The sequence below is a fragment of the Mustela erminea genome, chromosome X (assembly GCF_009829155.1).
Source record: "Mustela erminea isolate mMusErm1 chromosome X, mMusErm1.Pri, whole genome shotgun sequence".
Classification (NCBI taxonomy): Eukaryota; Metazoa; Chordata; class Mammalia; order Carnivora; family Mustelidae; genus Mustela; species Mustela erminea.
This window is the reverse complement of record NC_045635.1, coordinates 108,949,247-108,972,386: the sequence shown is the minus strand read 5'-3', so window position 1 is coordinate 108,972,386 and position 23,140 is coordinate 108,949,247. Positions and strand designations below refer to the sequence as shown.

At 35.8% G+C, this 23,140-nt stretch overlaps 1 protein-coding gene across 7 annotated transcripts in view; it reads left to right on the top strand.

Moving 5' to 3' along the window:
- Positions 1 to 20,363, top strand: part of SMARCA1 (SWI/SNF related, matrix associated, actin dependent regulator of chromatin, subfamily a, member 1) — a 74,675-nt gene extending 54,312 nt beyond the window's left edge. For 3 of the 7 annotated variants that reach the window (XM_032330411.1, XM_032330406.1, XM_032330405.1), the window contains 5 exons: positions 1,427 to 1,559; positions 4,422 to 4,540; positions 4,653 to 4,865; positions 18,400 to 18,510; positions 19,627 to 20,363. In XM_032330411.1, coding sequence (XP_032186302.1) covers positions 1,427 to 1,559; positions 4,422 to 4,540; positions 4,653 to 4,865; positions 18,400 to 18,510; positions 19,627 to 19,698 — 648 coding nt within the window. In that variant the 3' untranslated portion in view covers positions 19,699 to 20,363. Of the gene's footprint in view, positions 1 to 1,426; positions 1,560 to 4,421; positions 4,541 to 4,652; positions 4,866 to 18,399; positions 18,542 to 19,557 lie in introns of all 7 variants that reach the window. The other 4 variants (XM_032330410.1, XM_032330407.1, XM_032330409.1 and 1 more) reach the window with 3 other exon arrangements.
- Positions 20,364 to 23,140: the final 2,777 nt, after the last annotated feature.

The window sequence follows — 23,140 nt, the reverse complement described above, 5'->3', positions numbered from 1 at the left end:
CAAATGCCTGGAAGTTGTAAAGTTTAGTTTGCAAATGTAATTGCAGTTGGCCGTTAGGACTTACTGCAGAATAAAATAAAACATTTAAATATTCATGTTTTATTTTCACAATTTATTTCCTGAACATAAAAATAAAGTTATGGTCTTAGAATGCTACTTGGCTTGCAGTATATGGTGAATGTATACTATATTGTGAATATACAGTATCAACTGAGAAATTGCTCTAGTTTGTAATTAGAAGTAAAATCAATTTTTTTTGCCCCTCCTAGTAGTTGAATTCACCTTTAAACACTTTCTCTGGTGACTTAAACAATTAATCTTTTAAAAATACCATGGCAAAGATACAAAATGTGGGGTCATCTGAAATCTTCATCAGCTAAAGGCTTGAGATAGAGTCTTGAACAGCCAGGGATATCACATTGTTATGGGTTTGGATATAAGGAATGGAAAAAAATTCTTGGTTTTATGACTTCACAGACATACTAATAATACCAAAGAGATTTAGGACATGATTGGTTAAACTGTTCTGTCTTTTAATAAAGAAAGTGAGTGGGATCAATAATATTCTGTTTATAGAAATTCTATTTATGAATACAATTTTGAATAGAAATGATTTATTCACAGTACAGTTGATCCTAGACAACATGGGAGTTAGGGTGTTGACCCCCTATGTAGCTGAAAAATTTCCTGTAACTTTTGACTTAAATAACATCCTACTGTTGTCTGGAAGCCTTACCGATAGCATAAACAGTTGATTAACACATATTTTGTATGTTACATGTATTGCATACTGTATTCTTACAATAAAGTAAGGTAGCGAAGAGAAAATGGTATTAAGAAGATCATAAGAAAGAGAAGATACATTACAGCACCGCACAGTATTTATTGAAAATCCCATCTATAAGTGGGCCTACACGATTCAAACACATGTTCTTCAAGTCACCTGTAGTTTGGAATGATGTGAAGAAGAGCTTCACATTTTTTTCTGCGTTCTTATTTTTTCCTCTGTGTTTTTTGATCTAATGCGATCACATTCCTTTTGTAATTTACATGGGGAACAGATCTTTGAAAAAACACTGTTTAAGTACTAGAATATCAGGGTTTTATTATTTGTATTAGCATTTTTGTATCATTGCATTTGTATTTTAATGTAGGCATCTATTAAATACGGAATTAAAAACTGCACAATATCTTGGAACTATAAATCCGTTCATAGTACTTGGAGAGAAGTGCATTCTCTTCATGATAGAAAAGCAGTTATTTTTATAGCACTCAACTTCTCTTTCTAAAAAAAACCTGGGATTTTGTAAGGAGGGGCACTTTAAGGCTTTTAAACTATTTTTAATGTATCATTGTATAGAAAGTAAAACAATAAACGGGTTTGCTAATTTAAGTTGTATTGATAATGCTTAATTTTTGTTCACAGGGATTCACAAACTGGACTAAGCGAGATTTTAACCAGTTTATTAAAGCTAATGAAAAGTACGGAAGAGATGACATTGATAATATAGCTCGAGAGGTGGAGGGCAAATCCCCTGAGGAGGTCATGGAATATTCAGGTTTGTATATGACCTTAAAGATAGTATTTAACTGTAACCTTATTCATTTCTTTAGTGTCAATTTAATTGTATCATTGTTCAGAGATTTTCTAAACTTTTTACAAATAAAGTGTAAGTGAAAATATAAAATATCATTGAATTTCCACAAAAATGGAAATTATCTAATTATCTAAATTATCTAATTATTGATTAGAATTAGATATTTAGAAATCATCTAAAAAATTATCTAAATGGACTGCTATTATCATCAGTAGTTAGCTAATAGAGATAAGTAAAGCCCTAATGAAACAAAGGTAGCTATTGAATGAGCGTTGAAAAATTTAGTTTCCCACTTTCCCATCTCTGGAATTTGGTCTTCTGGGCAATTCAGATCTGAGACTTTAGGTTCAAAGGATTGGCTTAGTGTCTTTCTAGGTCATCCTTGAAGTAGAAAATTCCTCTCAGGCCATTTTATATCTTCATACACCCTCAGGGTTCCAGTCAACTCCAGGCAGGTCATGTGCATTCCATTAACTTGGGGCAAGCTGGAATAGATCTAAAAAGCCTGGTTGAATAAATCTCTTGATTGGCTCTAGAATCATCTCTCTTTCTTACTCAGCTGTGTCTTTGGTCTTGAAGCATATGGAGTTAATACTAATTCCCATGTCACAGCACATCCAACCTCAGGCTTCTGAAACAAATCTTATTAAAGATAGGTAATTATCTCTAGCAAGTTTTCTATATATAGGATAGCAAGTTTCTAACTTCCAAATAGGTTGAACTTTCACATTTAGTCTGAATATGAACTGTTTAGAGTCTAGAGCATTTTTTCTTATTGAAGCAATAATACAAAGGTTTAGATTTCAGTGTTAACCTCTCAAAGCCTATTTAGCTTAACAACTGAAATTCTGTGTTTCTTTAGTGGTAAATAGCAGGGAGGAAACGTTATAGCACTAATAATTACACTGACAATTGACACAAGTTAGGAACAGCTTTTAATTTATCTAGAGTGTTAGTGCTTGAAGAAATCCAGGTTCTTTGAGAAAAGATGCTTTTTATTTTAGAAATCTGAAAGGGTTTCTGGTGATTACCAGGGAATTTTGAGGCTGATTATATTGAGTTTTTATTTCATATAACATCAAATTTAAGAACTACCTTTTCCTTGATTCCAGCATAACATTACTATTACTCTTAAGCTTTACCATATAGTTTAGGGCATTTGGGGTCTTAGAGAGGGCAAAAATAGATGAGAGAGAGAAATTCTAGTAGCAAGAATAGAATGAAAAGAGTCTAAGATTTTGTGCAGAGAGATTTTTCTGAAATAGAATTTTCTTTAAAATAGCATCAATGTGTATGAAATTGTAAGAAAACAAGTGATTAAAAAAATACCATGTCAGATGTTCTGGTGGCATGACTACCTCAGGACAGCTTAAATAGGGTCATGTTAGAGAGTAGGGAGATTAGAATGACTTCATGTAGCTTGTTGTAATAAAAGAAAATACAATTGGCTGTTTGTGGGTATATCATACATAGCAGGCATTTATATGATGAGTGAATAAGTAGAATGAAAAATGAACAGAGGTGCTTATGAAAGTCAGAGAGTGCCAGTTCCTCATGTGATGCTGAGATGGGTGGTTAATGTCCAGTGCAAAGAAGAAAATGGCCCACTACGGTACGAATTCTGTGCTCTTGGCTGGATGTTTCCCCCTCAAATTTCCATGTTGAGATCATAACCCTCAGCGTGATGGTATTAGCAAATGGGGGCTTTGGGATAGGTCATAAAAGTAGAGCCCTCATGAATGGAATTAGTGCCCTTATAAAAGACCCCAAAGAGCCCTCTTTCCTTTTCCACCATGTGAGGACACATTGGGAATACGGTCATCTATGAACTAGAGTGTGGGCTCTCACTGGACTTGGCATCTGCCAGCACCTTGATCTTGGAACATCCCAGCTTCTATAACTGTGAAAAATAAATGTTTGTTGTTGAAGCCCCACCCCCACAAAAATAAATAAAAGTCAGAGAGCTCTAACATTCCTTTTATGATAAGCTCTAAAAATGAAAAGTTTGAGAAGGTAGAGTATGGTATTAAAAAATCTTTCACTGAAGTCATAACATGTGACATAATACAGCCAAATTATTTAAATCATACATAAAATTTGGGTGAATTTGTTGGGTTTTTTGTTTTTTGTCTTTAAGAGAAAAGGCTATTTCAAGTAAGTTTAGAAAACAAGATACAGGTCATTGGAAATATTTAAGTATAGTGAGTGGTTCCAAAAGTAAAGCAAGTTTTGGTATAAATTGCTGTTTCTTAGGAAGTTTGAGTAATCTGTTGATAATGGGTTTCATTTTTTTAAAAGATTTTGTTTTTTATTTGATAGGCAGAGATCATAAGTAGGCAGAGAGGCAGGCAGAGAGAGAGGAGGAAGCAGGCTCCCTGCAGAGCAGAGAGCCTGATGCGGGGCTCGATTCCAGGACCCTGGGATCATGACCTGAGCCGAAGGCAGAAGCTTTAACCCACTGAGCCACCCAGGCACCCCAGTGGTTTTCATTTTTGGTTTTGCATGCTGGGAAGCTATGTTCTTTAAGTTTATATGGTCACCATCTCTTCTTTTTATATGTTTGGTCCTTTCTGTATCATGTTTGAATGAACACATAGCTTAAATTAGTGTCTGTAGTATCTTGAAATTCTAGTCATTTGGTGTTGATAACTAAAAATTCCATATTTCATGAAAAGAAATACATGAATTATTCTTTATTTTTTATTAATTCTTTGTTATCTTAAAGAATTATTAGGGATCTTAATTCTTTGTTTTATAGCTCCTTGGATTCATTTGCTTAAGATGGTAGTAAAGTTACTGAAAAGTAATAATTCTGTTTTTCAGCTGTCTTTTGGGAACGTTGCAATGAATTACAAGACATTGAAAAAATTATGGCTCAGATTGAACGTGGAGAAGCAAGAATTCAACGAAGGATCAGTATCAAGAAAGCCCTGGATGCCAAAGTACTATGTTTCATAATTTTCAAATTATTATTAGACTATTTTAATTGACAGGATGATTAGCTTTGAGTTATTGCACATTTAACTAAAATCACTATTTTGTTTAAATTTACAGATTGCAAGATACAAGGCTCCATTTCATCAGTTGCGTATTCAGTATGGAACCAGCAAAGGAAAGAACTATACTGAGGAAGAAGATAGATTCTTGATTTGTATGTTACACAAAATGGGCTTTGATAGGGAAAACGTATATGAAGAATTAAGACAGTGTGTACGGAATGCTCCTCAGTTTAGATTTGACTGGTTTATCAAGTCTAGAACTGCCATGGTATGTATTCTTTTCTTACTTATTACCTTCAACTTTTTATCTTGAAAAATCTCAAATATTGTATATTCTTCATTTAGATTCTCTAATTGTTAACATTTTGTCCTCTGCCCAGATACGTACTTAACATACATGCATAGAATCTATATATACATATAGAATCTGTATTTTACATTCAGAAATACAGAAATATATCTATATTCAGAAATACATACCTGTATCTGGTATTCATAAATCTACAAATCTAGATTTCTGAGCCAGTTGGTAAGTTGCAGACATCATGAGTGTTCATCTCTAAATACTTCAGCATTTATCTGCTAAAAATAAGGACCTTTTCTTACATAACCATAATAGCTTTATCCTACCTGACAATGTTAACATTGATTCAGTAATGTCATGTAGTATACATTCCCCGTACAAAATTGTCCAGGTGTTCCCAAGGCGTCGTTCAACTCCTTTTTTATAAATTGATGATCCACGCAAAGTTCACATACTGCATTTAGTTGTTGATTCTCTTTAGTCTCTTTCAATCTACAACTTTTTATTTTTCTTTTTGTTTTTTATGACAGTGGCTTTTTTAAGGTGCCTGGGCTTATTGTGTTGTAGAATGTCCCACATTAACTCATTTGCTTATTGTTAAATTTAGGTTAAGCATTTGGGGCAAGAATGTACATAAGTGATGTGTACTTACCACATCACATCAGGAGGCTCATTGACATAGGTTGTCCGCTCTTGGTAATGCTAAGTTTGATCACTTGGTTAATCTGATGACCACCAGAGCTTTAAAGGTACCTTCCCCCTTTGTAATTAGGCAGGTGATACTTGAGGTGGTATGAATGACCTAAGGATTTGTTTTTATTTTTTTTTTAATTTAATTTAATTTTTTTAAAGATTATTTATTTATTTATTTGACAGACAGAGATCACAAGTAGGCAGAGAAGCAGGCAGAGAGAGAGGAAGGGAATCAGGCCCTCTGCTGAGCAGAGAGCCTGATGTGGGACTCGATCCCAGGACCTTGAGATCATAACCCGAGCTGAAGGCAGCGGCTTAACCCACTGAGCCACCCAGGTGCCCAGGATTTGTTTTTAATGAGAAGGAATTTTTGCTCAAGTTGAATCTTTAAAAGAATATGATACAACAGAGAATAATTAAGTAGAAGAGATATTTTAGCTTTGTGCAATTTACTTCATTACTTTCTAACATGAATTCTGTTCCTGTTAAATTCTACTGCTGCTTGACAGTGTTCAAATTGATACTGAACACTTTTTTAAGTGCAACACATTTTTAATGTTAGGATTGTCAGTCTTTTGTCAGCTGAGGTAATTAAGACAAAATAGATTTATATAGCCTAAAAATTAAAAGAACCAGAAACAAACAATTTAAACAATGGACATTTTATTTTAGAGAGGTAGAGAGAGAAATGGGGGGAGAACAAGACAGAGGGAGAGGGAGAGAGAATCTTAAGCAGTGTTGGAGTCCAACGTGGGACTTGATCTCACAACCCTGAGATTGTGACCTGAGCTGAAATCAAGAGTTGGCCGCTTAACTGACTGAGCCACCCAGGTGCCCCTGAACAATGGACATTTTTAGGTAGTTGGTGTTTATCATAAGTGTTTTCTTGGCCTAAAGTGTGAATAGGGGTGTGAAACAGTGCTTAATACTTTATTTGATTCATTTTATATTTTCAGTTCAAGCTGAATAAAAGGAAAAGAAAAATCTGAGTTGCTATATTGAAGACACTAATTTGGGTAGATACTTTATAAGATCAAATATTTCTTAAAACTTGAACATAAATTTAGAGTGGTCTTGGATTATTAGAATGTTTATGGAATGCATAATGCTGGAGAGCTAGTAAATACTTTGGATTAAGCCAGGATTCAGAAGGAACTAGAGAAATTGGAACAATGGACAGGTTACGTCTCACAACATGACATTTAATAGGGATAAATTTATTTATTTATTTTGAATGTGTAGAAGAATATTTATTTTTTTAGTTAGTTCAGTTAGCCACTGTATGGTACAAAATTTAAAGTGCTATGCTTACACCAAAGAATATGAAAAGGTATATATGTTAATAAGAAATAATAGGAAGATCGAATTAAAAATAAAAAAATAATCTGTAGCATGAAAAGCTGATGTTTGAGAGAGGAAAGAGTTGTTTAACAGGGTACTTTAGATGATTGCAATAGATTATTGAGGAACAATGTAAATAGCTTTTCTATTATTTTTGAAAATGAGATTCTCTTTTGACTGAAGACTTTGGCAGTGAGCTAGTTGGCCTTTTAAGGTATCTTCTAGCACAGTGCATTTATGACCATGTTTAGCAGAGAACTCCTTTGAAAAGCCATGAATTTAAAAATTTTAGCCACTTGGAGTTTTATGTGTGTAATGATCTCATGTAGAGCAGCATCAACAGCTTGTAAAAGACAAATGCCTACCTGCATTTGTCAATGAATCATGTTTCAGTTCGTAAGTGCCCTTTTATGTGATAGAACATTTGCTGAATTTTGAGTATTATTTCAATGATATCTTACTCATTTTTTAAAAGGTTGAGAGTTTAATGCTGTTTCCAGTTTCTAGAATCATTAAACTAAAGCAGAGGATGGAACAGATTCAAAAGTGCAAGAAAAACCTTACATTATTTGTAATAAGAACATGGCTATAGAACCACATAACTTTATTTTCTAAGAAAAAACCCTGGTATATTATTATCAACCACTAGATGTCTCTGAACTCCTTTGTAAAGATTCTTATTTCCCTCTGTCTTCTACAAAGCATTTACTTCTTTCTTTACCAAGAGATTTAAATCTCCAATGTATATTTTCCAAAGAGCAGATATTAACTAATTATGTGATTACAAAGTGAAACCTTTATTTTGTCTGTTAATAACGAAGATACCTTTGTCCTTCCGTGAGGTGGAATTTATGATTTCTAAAGAATCTGTAAGAACATATTATGGTTTATTTCATATTTAAATATTTTAATCCAAAGCTTTTTGTTAGTTAACTTTTCTGTCATATTGTTTTTATTTCCCTCCTGGTTAGTGGATAATTTATGTTTATATTTCTGGATTTAGAGTATAGGTAATATATTTTAGAACATGCATATAGTTAGACTGTCTTTTTGGAATATTTCATGGCATTATCAGTCATTAAGGTATTAAAGGAATGGATTATTAATAATTCTAGATGATCCCTTTGCCCTGTTATTTTATTTTATTTTTTAAAGATTTTACTTGTTTATTTGACAGAGAGATACACAGCTAGAGAGGGAACACAAGGAGCGGGAGTGGGAGAGGAAGCAGCAGGCCTCCTGCCGAGTAGGGAGCCCGATGCGGGGCTTGATGTGGGGCTCAATCCCAGGACCCTGGGATTGTGACCGGAGCCCAAGGCAGATGCTTAATGACTGAGCCACCCAGGCACCCCTGCCCTCTTATTTTAAATAATTGCTCCTTTATAGTGAATCACATGCACAGTCTAGGAAGAGGAACTTCCTCTTGAAGAAGGCAGTTGTATTTTCCAAAGTTAATTTGTTTGATTGAAAAATCCTATCTTAGAACTACAAAGGTTGTAATTTGATACATTATGTGAGTGTCACTGTGTTCAAATTAAAATCTTACTGAGTAAACTTTAAACTTAGCTTTACTAAAGGAGCTGTCTTTAAAAAACATAGTTTTCATAAAGGTGACTCTTCTTTCCCAGAGATACCAATAAATAGTGTGAAATACTTTGGAAAAAAGTGAGAACGTTGATAGTTATATTTTATTCAGCCATTTCAGAGTACTGAATTTGTGGCTTCTGACTTAACTAACAGTCTTACATTGCTTAAAGGCATGAACCTCCTCTTCTAAATATGTCTCACTTTGAAAGCCTTCAGCTAAAGTACGAAGATTTCTTTGAGGCTCTTCTCCATTTAAAAATGCTGGCTATACAAAAGAGAAAATGAGTTTTAGTTCTATTTCTATGTGCTAAAAAGATTGTGATTTTTTTCTCTGAGGACTTGTGTGGTCTTTAAGTAAGTAATCAGTCGCTATTGAGCTTGCATAAACAAGTAGGAAGGATATGATCAATTTAGATTTTTAAGCTCAGAGCATGTGAATCGCCTTACCATTTTCTTGCTAAGAAAGATGTCTTATAATGGGGTCTTAATCTTAGGACTTTCAAAGATCAGAATTAAAAGGACTTTACTAAGTGACTATTAGGAAATGAATACTCTGTGTTTATGTAGTATCCTTTATGTAATACTTGCCAATCTGTTTACTAACATTAGCTCATTAATTTTTTTGCCATTCCTTTTAGGGAATGAGTTTCAGGGTATTATCTCCATTCATTTAGTAACAGACTTAATGTGACTGGGAGATGTGAAAAGAATCCGAGAGATTCAAAAGATCTAGCATGTTATTCAAGTTTACTGGAAAGGGCATGTGGAAGATACCCAATGTTTAATTCCTTAGACCTCCTTAGGTGCTTTTAAGGACTTAGAGGAGAAAAGGCAGAATTTTAACTCTTTGAGATGAAGAACATTTCTTGATATAGCCATTTATTGCATCCTTTGCAGGGTTGCTTTGACTTTTAATTTTAGTCAAAAAACATTCTTGCCTTTTAGCCTCTGAAGAGTTTTTTCTTTCTCCTCTCAGCCACCTCAAGAAGCTGTGTGGTCATTTGCCTGTAGCCATGTACCTTGGAGTTGAATCAAAGTATTAGTAATGAATTGTTTACAGTTACCCTGTCTTAGGTAGTTAAATGAATTTTTCTGATAGCATCTCAGAGAAAGAATTGTACACAGTCATATACACTGTAATAAAATTCTACCTTATTACTGTTTGTTTTCAAATCACAACTCTATTATTAATCAAAGTGTTCCTTATTTAAAATTAAGACAATGACATTCCTCATTAGAACTGTAGGAGAAAAAAATACTTTTTAGAAAATATTGCTATAGCTTTTTATTAGCTTGCTTCCTTTTTATGGATTTATCTATAGCAAATCTTAATTAGGTTATTAGTTTGGGACATGATATTTTATAAATTATCTGTCCAATTACAGAGGATTTTTTAAATAGATACTTTAGAAAAATGAAAGTCAAATTCAAAAATTTCCAACTTGTTCTGTAGCAACAATAACACTTTTGTGCTTATGCAACATAGTCCAGGAAATTTCATACATAATGCTGCTTGTGGCTTTTTATTTTATATATTAGTACTTAATTGTGTGTTAATAGCCAATGTTGGTATCTTAGAGCATTACAATGAAATATGAAAATATGATTTAATACACTATTGGTAAAATTGGTAAACTGTAAAATATATTGATGGGTTATTCTTGACTATAGTATTATTAAAATATGAAAAACAAAATATATTTATGCTCATGGGGTAGTGTTCCTCATGCATCTAAAAGAATAAAATGTTCCTTTTGAGCCTTAATTTTAAAAAAGGTTCTATACAGAGGCATGTATAGGAGAGGTAGTGCTTACCTTTGCCTTGAGGGTTAGGTTAGAGGAACTGCTTCCCAGAAGAGGTCCTTCTTGGATCTGAGTCTTGAAAAAATAGGAGTTGGCCATGGGACTACATTCCAGGTTGTGGAAATATCATATGCAAGGGTATAAGCAAGCACAGCATATTCAGAAATTGTGGGTAGGTTAGTATGGTAGGGTGTGAGGAGGGAAGTCTTGGGAGATGAGGAAATAGTGGGCTGCCAAATTATGAAGGGCCTTGGCTGCTGTTCCGTTATTAGTCTAGAGGAAATGGAGGGAGTCACTGAAAGGCTTTACTAGGGCAGTGACAATGATCAGATTAACATTTTAGAAATAGTGTTCTATGGAAATGGGCATATGTCTACCTCAGTTACCACATAAGCTGATAATATCCAAATTTGTATCTCTGTCTTTCCTCTGTTCCTCCAATTTTTTCCCTTCCCTTGGCTAATATATTCACCATCTGCCCCAGAGTCTTTTTTTTTTTTTTAACTGCTGCTCTCTTAACCTTCAAGTGAAATTAAGTTATATCTAAAGGGACCAGCAGGACACCTTGCACAAAGTAGACATTTAGTGAATAAACGAGCACGGAACTTTTGTGCTTCAGTTGACTTCTATCTCATAAACTCCTATGGTTGGATCAGATTTAGATAGAAAGTAAAGAAATCTAGCAATGGGTTTAAGTTCTCTTCTTTTCATCTACCTTTTCCTAATGATTGTTTTTGTTTGGCTGTCATCCCTGAAGGCTTTATTATTTCATAAGCTTTAATAGCCTGTTATAAATATGTGTTTTTATTAGCAACTGTAGTATGGAATTGAAGACTGAACTGTTCTAACAGTCTGAAATATGATAAATGCACTAATGGGAGTCCGTTTTATGTATTTTTACCTATGTGTTTTCTTGTGAAGAGATGACAATAACATTTTATAAATAATGATGTGTAAATGGCATCAGTTAACTAAAAGTATCATAACGTTGATACTTGTTTGAGAAATATAGAATATATTTACTGGGCTATTAACTCCCATTTAACTGCCAGTATGCTTGGGCCCTAAGATTCTAATATAGAAAAAGTGTTGCTTTTTCTTAAAGTATGATAGAGGTTCAAAAGTGACAACCTGGAAAATATACCACAGAATGTACAGTTGAAGGTATTGATTCTTAAAGTAAAGCTAAGGGAGTTAATAAAAGAGCAAAGGAGAAAAACACCCATTATGTTTTACTAAGAAGTGTAGAAGAAAATTCTGACTTTATAGAACTACCTACGAATTTAGAGGCACAAATGTGGAGGGCAATTTATTTATTTATTTATTTATTTTATGCCCTTGTTCATTCACCTGCTTTTGACTTTGAACTATATAACAGGCACAGACCTTCTGTCATTCAGACTTAGGTAGGCTTAGTGTCTAGGATTTTAGTATATAGGAAATGTAATGTGGAGCCTCTTTAATCTCTTTCAATAAGTCACTTCAAGTCTACTGATGCTTTCTGTGCCTTTTGAATTGATGCTTTGAAGCTGAGTGTTGGGGCAAAGGATATTTGAACTTGGTGCCTGGCATGATTGATATTCACTGCACAGTAAGGGGCAATGCTGCTTATTGCAAACATTTCATCATTTATTAAGTAAAGGTAGAGATATATATCCTAGTATTCAAAAGTTGGAACTTGGATGACTTTGCATTGAGTAGAATAACAAACGATTAGAAAGGTATGGAAAACTGAGGCAGCATAATTTGTTTAAAGTAAATCTAAAGGGGCGCCTGGGTGGCTCAGTGGGTTAAGCCGCTGCCTTCGGCTCAGGTCATGATCTCAGGGTCCTGGGATTGAGTCCCGCATCGGGCTCTGTGCTCAGCAGGGAGCCTGCTTCCTCCTCTCTCTCTCTCTGCCTGCCTCTCTGCCTACTTGTGATCTCTGTCTGTCGAATAAATAAATAAAATCTTAAAAAAAAAAAAAAGTAAATCTAAAGACTATAGTTTAAAACAGGGTTTGCCAAACTACAGACCCCCTACCCCGACCTGTTTTTCTATGGCCTATAAGCCAAGAGTTATTTTTACATTTTCAAATGGCTGGAAGAAAATTAAAAAGCTATTATGTGATATGTGAAAATGATACAAATTTCAAATTTTTGTTTCTGTAGATAAGGCTTTATGGGAACACAGCCACACTCCCTCATTCGTGTATTGTCTACAGCTGCTTTCATGCTACAGTGGCAGAGCTGAGTTGCTGTGACAGAGACTGTGTGGTCTGCAAAGCCGAAAATATGTACTATCTGGCTTTTCACAGAAAAAATGTGCGCTCTGGTTAAATGAAGGATGGGTAAAGGGAGAGCCTCTTTAGCCTAAAAGAGAGGTGTTTGGGAGGTCTGGTGGTGATTGTGGTGGTGGCCTGAAAGCTGCCTTGTAATATCTGAAGGATTGTCATACAGAAGAGGGAATCAGTTTGTTCTCTGTGACTTCAAAAATTAGACCTAGAACCCATTGTGGGAAATATAAGGCAGTACTGCATTAGGGAACATTTTCAATTTGTCCAAAGGTGGAATACGCAGCCTTGGAAGGTAATCTGTTGGTAGTGCCATCATTGGAAGAATTCAGAAAGACCAGCCAACTAACTAGCAGAGACCCAGTAGAATGGATACAGCATCAACTTGAATGATTTTTAAAGATCCTAATCTTGAGAGTCTGTGACTTTATGAACTCATGCTATTGAAGAGTCTGTATCAAGGGAAGATTTCCGAGTACAAAATACATCTTTGATTACATCACCAGTTCTGCTCAAAAATCCATTAATGAGATCCTTTTGTCACCTAAATTCAGTAAAATTCCTAAGTTCTTCACTGTTAGTGTCTAGGTTCTTTGCCCTTTGATCCAAACTTAGCTTTATCGCTCTTACTCTGTACAGCATCTCCCAAGTACTGCCCTGAAGAAATTTGTTTAACTTTTTAAAAATCCAGTATTTCCCACATGTGTAGCAACACAGTACTTTTTTTTTTTTTGCCACAGATACTAACACCAGTTTTCCATTTGTCATTTTCTTTTTATTTTTTGAAGATTATATATTTATTTGAGAGAGAGAGAATGAGAGGGAGAGAGAGCATGGGGGAAGAAAGAGTAAAGGGAGAGGGAGAGGTAGAGAATCTCAAGCAGACTTCATGCTGAGCACAGAGCCCAGCACAGGACTTGACCTCATGGCCTTGAGATCATGAGCCAAAACCAAGTGAGATGCTCAACTGACAGAGCCACCCAGGCGCCCCTCCATTTGTCATTTTCTCACCCTCTTCGGTTTTTTTTTTAAAGTTTTTATTTATTTATTTGACAGACAGAGATCACAAGTAGGCAGAGAGACAGGCAGAGAGAGAGGAGAAAGCAGGCTCCCTGCTGAGCAGAGAGCCCCATGCGGGGCTCGATCCCAGGACTCTGGGATCACGACCTGAGCTGAAGACAGAGGCTTAACCCACTGAGCCACCCCGGCGCCCCACCCTCTTCAGTTTTTTTTATTGTTTTTTACATCCTCTCTCTTCCTCTTGTGTGCTGTTTTTCTTCCTCCAACTTCATTCTTAAGTCCAGCATTGATTGGGAAATGGTAAAAGATAATTAGACCACAGAATTGTGGAAACAGAGACCACAAGAAACATTCCCTGTAGCCCCAGGAAAATAAGAATATAAAGATGTACATGAATTTAGAAGAATATGGGTGTGAAAGGAGAAATTGTATAAGGTGAAGGTGCTTTTGACATAATGAAATTTTTCATTCACTGAGTTATTCAAAAAGCGAGTCACCATTTTTATTGATAATCTGGCCTTCCGCCTTGTAATTTCTGGTTTTAGCTAGTGTTCTGTTTATGATACCATCCGTTTAGTCAGTCAGTGCTTAAGCATGTGAATAAAAAATGGGGTTGGTATCTGTAAGGAAAGGTGACATTACATATGCTAGGAAGGTAACATCCATACTGTTTCATTCCTTGGTGCCTTTCTCTTGAGAGGGTATTTTTCTGTGTGTGGAGTAGTTAGTGACATGTTAAAAGGAATGAAGATAAGAACTTATTATACAGTCTACTTATAGTCATTTGGAAATGTTCTACTTCCCTGAATATGAGACAGTCTCAAAAGTATTAGTTTTTTTCCTCTGAATCACCTTATATGAACCATGAACATGTATCTAAAGATATCTGCAGTCACTGGCAACTATTACTTATTGAGAATAATAACAGCCAGAGGGTATAGCTTAATGATTCAAGAATCAGCTTTACATAAAGACTCTATCTAGTCTCTAGAAACCAACAATCAAATCTTATCAGGGCCAACCTAACCCTTTTTATAAAAGATAAATTGGATAACATGCTGTTTAATTTGTATGTGTGTTATTGAATGAAGCTATGAAGAGTATTTGGTCTGCATATTAAAGATACCACTATTGTTTTGGTAAGTAAGGATGTTATTTTTCCTGAATTATTTAACCTTGGGTAATTGGGGATGCAGGAGATACTTGAATGTGCCAGTGTTTTGTAAGGTTATTTTTAATAAATAGTAATTTTTAAAAAAAACATTAAGGAGAATTTGTTTTTCTGGGTAGACTCTCTTTGGTTTTCTGCCTCCTTTTGGGCTTGAAATTTTAGAAAGTAGAAAATGCTTGGATAGTTGATAATCTTTTCATATGTTTCATTTCCTATGTTGTATATCATTTTTTCTGGCTTATAATTTGAAAGTTAAAACCATTTGCCATTTCTTCAAAGCGTATAGGTTGCCCAGGACCTAAATGTTCATTGCAGAAAATTTGGAAAATATAGTCTAGCATAAAAATGAAAATAATAGTTTAGCATTTGTCCTATGTTCAGAGGTAGCTGCTGCTGACTATTCATAATGTTGTAGTTACTATTCTCTTGCTTTTTTTCTCTATACATATATACTGTAAGATGTGTCTGTGTATTCCATTTTCTATCTCTTTTTTTTTAAAGATTTTGTTTCAGAAAGTGAGTGAGTGAGAGAGAGAGAGAGAGCACAAGTGGGGGAAGGAGCAGAGGGAAAGGGAGAAGTAGACTCCCCACTGAGTGGGGCCCAACATGGTCAGGACTCAATCCCGGGACTCAATCCCGGGACTCTGTCCAGACCTAAACTGAAGACAGATGGCTAACAGAATGAGCACCCTGGTGCCCCTCCACTTTGACATGATCAGAAATTTAGTTCTCAGTATTTCCTGGCTAAAAATAATACTTCTCCAAACATTCTTTTGTAAATTTTTGTATACATCTTTTACTTCCTTTAAGTTTCTAGGAGTGGAATTGTTAGTTCAAAAGAGGAAATTTTTAAAATGCTCCATTGATATTCCCAAATTGCTTTCTAGAAAGGTATAGAGTTTTTTTTTTCATTTATTAATTTTCAGGATAACAGTATCATTATTTTTTCACCACACCCAGTGCTCCATGCAATTCATGCCCTCTATAATACCCACCACCTGGTACCCCAACCTCCCACCCCCCGCCACTTCAAACCCCTCATATTGTTTTTCAGAGAGGTATAGAGTTTTTTTTTAACGATTTTATTTTAGTGACCTCCACACCCAAGGTAGGACTCAAACCCACAGCCCAACATCAAGTGTCGCATGCTTCACCAACAGAGCCAGGCAGGTGCCCTGCAGAGTGTAGTGCAGTAGTCTGTTTGGGATGCCATATGGAATACCACAAATGGGGTGGCTTAAACAGAAGTTTTTCCACAGTTTTGGAGACTGGAAGCCCAAGGTCACAGTGCCAGCAGGGTTGGTTAGTGGAGAGGTCTTTCTCCCTGGTTTGTAGATGGTGCCTTCTTACTGTGCTCTCACATGGTCCTTTCTCTGCACGAGTGTAGAGAAAAGTATCTCTGGGTGCCTCCTTCTCCGCTTGTAAGAACACCAGTCCTGTTGGATTAGAGCCCTACCCTTACAACCTCATTTAAGTTTTATTACCTCCTTAAAGGTTTTATACTCAAACATAGTCACACTGTGGGAGTGTTAAGCTTAAGCATATAAATTTTGGGGGGCTACAATGCAGTCTGTTAACAGGCAGTAACATTGGCATCCCATCATCAGAGAATGAGAGTTCCCATATCCCCATCTTTTTAAAATTTTTATTTATTTATTTTTTAAAAAAGATTTTATTTATTATTTATTTGACAGACAGAGATCACAAGTAGGCAGAGAGGCAGGCAGAGAGAGAGAGGAGGAAGCAGGCTCCCTGCTGAGCAGAGAGCCTGATGTGGGGCTCCATCCCAGGACTCGGGATCATGACCTGAGCCGAAGGCAGAGGCTTTAACCCACTGAGCCACCCAGGCGCCACTCCATCTTTTTTTTAAATGTAGATTTTAAACTTATCTTTTAAAAAAATTTTATTTATTTGAGACAGTGCATACACGCAAGAGAGAGTGAGTGAGCAGGCATGCACAAGTAGGGGAAACAGCAGGCAGAGGGAGAAGCAGGCTTCCCACTGAGCAGGGAGTCCAATGTGGGACTTGATTCCAGGACCCTGGGATCATGACCTGAGCCGAAGGCAGATGCTTAATGGACTGAGCCCCCTAGGCAACGCCTGTATCCCCATCTTATTGCCAACACTGGATCTATACAAATACACATGTGTGCACATATCACTGGCAATTTAATAAAGATGGCATTATTTTACTTTGCATTTCTTGGATCATTAGTTTCAGTGAAAAATTTTAAAATATTTGGATGTTTTAATTTTCTGTGATTTCTATTATATTTTTCCCATATTTTTGTTGGGGTTCTTAATTGCCAATAAATGTACATTTTCTTCATGTGTTTAGCTATTTTGTATGTATCAGACATTTTTGCTTATACAGAATAGGAACTATACTTTAAAATATTATTTATCTATGATTTATCTCTAAACACAGCTGAGTATACAGGGTTAATATGTGTGAGTACCTATATTAATGAATCATATGTTTAATGCTCACCATACATTCATGAAAACCGTTTATAGTTTGGATGCATTGATTCGCTGGCAGTGAAATACAGGTAGTGGCAAGGTTAATGCAAAATCTTTTCAGCTGTTGTTTGCCTTGCATTAACAAATCCGGCAGCATTTCCTGAGATATGCTCCTCAGAGCTCTAATCCCTCAAGACATCTTCTAAGAAGAGATTTCTGCTGGTTCATTAGCTTTGGGAACTGCTTGCAACCTACATCTCCCATCTAGTGCTTGACGGTGCTCAGCAGGAAGTTAAGTCTCTGAGAAGCCCTGGAGTAGAGAAATCTGTTTGACATTTGTAACCTGAATATTTCCAAAACTTATTTTGGCAATAGGACCTTCCTCTCTTTCCTGTTTATGTGACTTTTGTTACCTTTTAATTTTGAAAGGATTCACAGGAAATTATACAAAAATATATAGGAAAGCCCTATTTACCCTTCACCAAATTTTAACCAATGGTAACATCTTACATAACTATATTACAGGGTCACAATTAGGAAATCCATATTAGTACAATCCATAGAGCTCATTCGTATTTCATTGGTTATACATGCACTCTCGTGTGTGTGTGTGTGTGTGTGTGTGTGTGTGTTTCAGTGCAGTTTTATCACATGTAGGTTTTGTGTAGTCAGCACCACAAAGACTCCCTTATGCTGGTTCTTTATAGTCACACACACTCTTCCCCCTGGGCTAGCTCCTGGCCACCATTGATAAGTGCTCTATTCCTAAACTTTTGTCATTTCAAGAATGTTCTATAAATGGAATAATATGATAAATAACCTTTTGAGATTGGCTGTTTTCACTCAGCGTAATTCACTTCGGGTTCATCCAGGTTGTTGTGTGTACCAATAGTTCTTTCCTTTCTATTGCTGAATAACATTTCATAGTATGGATGGACCACCATTTGTTTACCCATTCACCCACGGAATAACATTTACCCCTCCTCATCTTTTTGGTGGAATCTATTAATATCCTGTATGAATATTGTTCTGAAGTATACCAACTTAAGGAATTCTGTACCACAGAAATGATGCCATTAAACAATTACTACTTTTTAAAGATTATGTCTCAGTTGCAGAAATTAAAACTCTCTTATTATCTGGTTTAGGAATTCCAGAGACGCTGTAATACTCTGATTTCATTGATTGAGAAAGAAAATATGGAAATTGAGGAAAGAGAGAGAGCAGAAAAGAAGAAACGGGCAACTAAAACTCCAATGGTAAAATTTTCAGCATTTTCCTAACTTTTAGGTAGATCTCATTTTTTTTACATAATTAAAATGCCTATATTATGTTTAATGCCACATGATACCTATTATAAAAACTTTTTATGAAGTGCTGATTTGTTTTTGACAGAAAAAGAATATGCTACAACCGCATTCCCTATTTGTTTGTAGAGCATAGGGTTAGGAACTCCCTAGTAACAGGGCTCAGTATTAAAAAAAAAAATTCCTCATGACTTTAAGCAGAAGTATAATGCAAGTAAAATCCTTTGAATTGAGACTCTGGTTGTCGTGGGGGAATAGGAGAGGGGTTGGGGGGGTGGGGTGGGGCTGAGGTTGAAACTGGGAGTTCTGATTTGATCAAATAAGTTTTCTGATCTTTGTGGAACTATGAGTATAAATAAGAACTTTGAGCAGACAGCAAAGCTTTATTTGGTTTACTTGGTCATAAATTAACTGTTGAATAATAAGATGACTTGATTTTAATCTAGTCAGGTTGCCTTGTATAGCTACAATTTAAAATATTCTTTAATAGATCATTTTATTTGAGTGTGGTTAAATAAACTACCATATTTCATCAAGTCTAAGATGGCTTCCTCTTGTAAGACACAGCATTATTTTGTGTATCACTAAGTAAAACTGCTGCCAGGTAACTAATTTGTCATCATTGGTAAGATGCATCCTGATTTCAGAGGTGCTAAAGTGAAAAAGTAACGCACATCATAGAATATATGAAATATGGTATTTTAATATCTATCATATGGTTTTAAAAAGTAATACATTCATAAATAGCATTTTGTCCAGAAAACTTTAAGTATTAAGTAGTTCTTTAAGATGAAAGTACATTTATAGTACCATCTGTAAGTAGACATTTGCTGACTATTTTTGATGGGTATTTTATGTCTTTTCTTAAAAAAAAAATCTTTGGAGGTTATTTTACATTGGGTTATATATTTTGTTGGGCTATATAGAACATTAACTGTGAGTATAACATTGAAGTGAATATTCATGTTAAAATTTTTTTTTAATGCATTTACATCCTAGATTTAACATTGTTGGGCCATTTAAAAATGTGCATATTGGAGCAGAACATTAAATCTGTTTCCATTTTAGTCACAGAAAAGAAAAGCAGAGTCAGCTACTGAGAGCTCTGGAAAGAAGGATGTCAAGAAGGTGAAATCCTAAAGCCTAGAAATAAAGTTTTAAATGGGAAACTGCTATTTTCTTGTTCCCATCTTCAAATGCTAATTGCCAGTTCCAGTGTATTCATGGTACTCTAAGAAAAATCTCTTTGGTTTTGATTTCTTGCATATTTTATATATTTTACAATGCTTTCTACCTGAAATGTGTAGCTTTATATTTTATGCATTCTAGTATTTTTGTGTACTGTATTTTGTGCATTTCATGTCTTCATCAAAATCCTCTCAGTCCTTGTTCTTTTTGAAGCTTGTGCTGAGGTTTTAGCTTTTCTATGTTTTATATGCCGCTGCTTTGAAAGAGAACCTAGATTCTATAGCTGTATTATTGTTGTTTCATACTTTAAATTTATATGGCTGTGGAAAAATGAATTAAAATGATTTGAGGAGAAAGACTTTTTCACTTCTTTGTTGCTTTCTTTTCTATTGAGTATGGGCTTGTATGTGTTACTGCATACTGTGATTAGCATAATAATTGTTTCTTTTGAGGTCATCTAAATATTTTTTTCCTAAAGGAATAAAGGGTGAGAACAGAAAAATATTAAAAAAAACCCCTAATATTTGATACTGTGCTTGCTGTCAGTATGCATTACATTTAAATTATTCTCTAAATATTCAAGTGGGAAAATATAATAAAGAAATGTCTATAAGAAATTTAATTATTTCCTGTGTTTTGTGCAGTAGAAAAATAGTTGTGTTTATTGAATTGCATTGCTCACTACTGTGTATTTGGTTGAAAGTTAAAGCTTTGCTTGCTGAATTGTGCATGATCTTCTGTCCCATAGAGCCAGTTCGGAGGAGTCTGGGTGTAACATGTAGATTTATTAACAACTAAGTTAAGAGTACAAAATAAGTGCTATGCATGTAGAAGAAGGGGGTCTGGCTTCTATAGGAATACACTTATGCTCGGATAACAAACAATTTCAAAGTGTCAGAGGTTTTATACACCAAGGGTTTAGTTCTTACTCACACTACAGATTCCACGCAAGTCAAAAGGATAGGAGAATGGGAGGAGACCTCTTCCCCACAGTCACTCAAGGTTCCAGGCTGACTGAGGCTTCAAGGTTTTATATTGTCGCTGTACCATCTGGAACATGTGGCCTTTTCCGCTGCTGCTGTAGGAGAAAGGCTGAAGAATCTCATGTAGGTTCTTCATTACCTAGGTCCAGACATGGGACATGTGACAAATGTCCCATCTATTTATATTTCATCGTCCTAAAGTAGTCACATGGTCCTGTGTGTATGAAAGATGGCTGGCAAATGTAGGGGAACAAGCGGAATGTTTTACATTACTGCCTCTGCCACAGGGCCTGTTGGCTCAGGAAAGAACCTGTGTCTCTCACATGGAACTGTTAGCATGTGATTAATCAAAATCAAGGTCAGGTTATAAGGGAACAGGGAAAAATGGATTGGAATCTAGTGTGAAACACATAGCAAATAAGCAAAGTTGGGAATGCAGGACAGTGATTTTAGTTATCAAAACAACATTTGGATCACTAAAGAGTTGCTCCCTCCCTCTACCAAAATCCTTTAAATTTCCTGTCCGATTCTGTCTCCGGCAAAAGTTGGGTAGCCATGAAATTCACACCCTCAGTCTTCTCATAGGGGTTCTGACACCTAGGAATCGATCTAGAATGACAATCCACTGTCTGCTGGACTCTTCCAAGTCTTCATTCATTGTCTAGATTTCATATTTCTTACTGCCATGCTTCTGATTGGATTCCTTTTACTGTTTCTATTCTTAGGACTTAGAGTCTTGTACTCTGTTGGAAGTTGGGGTGAAATTGAGGTGCTATTAGGCTATGAAGTCAGGATGATACTAGGTCAAGGGACCAAGAGTTACCCAAATCTGTCTTAACTACCCTTTCTGTAAGGTCCACAAAACAGGTGAAGGTAAGCAAAGTAATACTGCAGTACCTGGTGCTTTGACTCCAAACTTCAATCCAGAGCTCATAAGCCCAAAATAAAATCTTGGAATTTTCTACTCATTGAGTTTTAAATGCTGTAGTTACCTGGGCTACAGAAAATGATACCTGGGAGGGTTTTACTGAAACTCCCAAGTTTTGTGTACTGAAAAGTGAGGGGTGTCGACTCTGATCAATCGGCTTAGCATTTCTTTTCTTAGGAATTAAGATATAGGGTGGGAGCTGAAACAATTAGGATCTTTAAACTTCTTTTGTGGAAATTTGACAATCTCTGCTTGTTCTTTCCCTGTTAGCCCAGAGGGGTTAATAGCTAAGCTGTATGTCACTATCTGTTTTAGGGGAGAAAATCTGAAGGTAAGTTCTTCCAGCCTTTTCATGGGGCCATTTTCCTGATCTGTATCATGACTCTTAGGAGATTTTCTTGGACCAAAGAGAAGTGAAATTCAACTCTCCAGGATGTTCAATGAATGCCTCTGGTGTCGTCCTCAGAAACTTGTGAAATGGTTTTATCCATGACATTAACATAAAGATTGTACTATATTTAGTGAAAAATTCACCACCTACTCTATTCCTTATCTTAGATTATGTACAGCATTATTGTTGAACATAGCCTACCAAGGAGGCCCATGCAGTGAACACCAGATGATAGCACAGTCCAAATAATACAATGTTGGAGATACAAAATGCCCCAGTCTGTATTTGAAACCTCTTATTGTCAGTTCTCACAGAGAAATTAAAGTATGATAGACAATTCAAAAGTCCTGGGAAAGAAATCCCATTTCAAATGAGGGACTGAGACTGATAGGGTAGTAGCCCTAGACCTAACTGCCCTTTTGAGGAGAAAAAGCAGGACATGTAGTTTACCAGCTGCTTGGAGGCCAGGGGAAGCAGAAGAGTGTGCTGTTTTCATGACAATCTTGCAAATGTATAATGATCCAGCCCACCAGCAAAAAAGTTCCAGTCAATTGTATGAGAATCTGACCCTCCTGATACCTTATTTGCAGAATGTGCAAGAATGGAAGTGAGTAGAAGAACAGGGACCCTGAGTGGTTTTCTTCACTCAGGACCTCTGTAGAAGACAAGAGGTGAATAGGTTTTTCAATAATCCTCCCACAGAGGCACTTGGAAAGCATCTGTCTTGATCCACTGGGTACTCAGGCTCTAATTTCCTTAGAATCAAAAGAAGGTGGTGAGCTCAGTAATCTCTCATTTGCCTAATAGCCATTTGTATCTCAATCTTTATTGCACAGCTCCTTTATCTGCTGGCTCCCTGGGCTATGAGTGGTTTTGCTATGTGGAAAATCTGGGTACTTGTTGCATTATACAATTCCCCCTTGAAATATGCCCCCAAACTGGATTCATTGTCTGAGACCTCCCAGTTAAGAGAAGGTATTACAGCTATCTTAGGTGCTGGGTGTTTGGTTTGAAAAGCCTGAACTCAACTGGTGAAACTATCTACTGTCACCAAAATAAAATGCTGTTCTTTCCCAATTACTGACAAAGGTC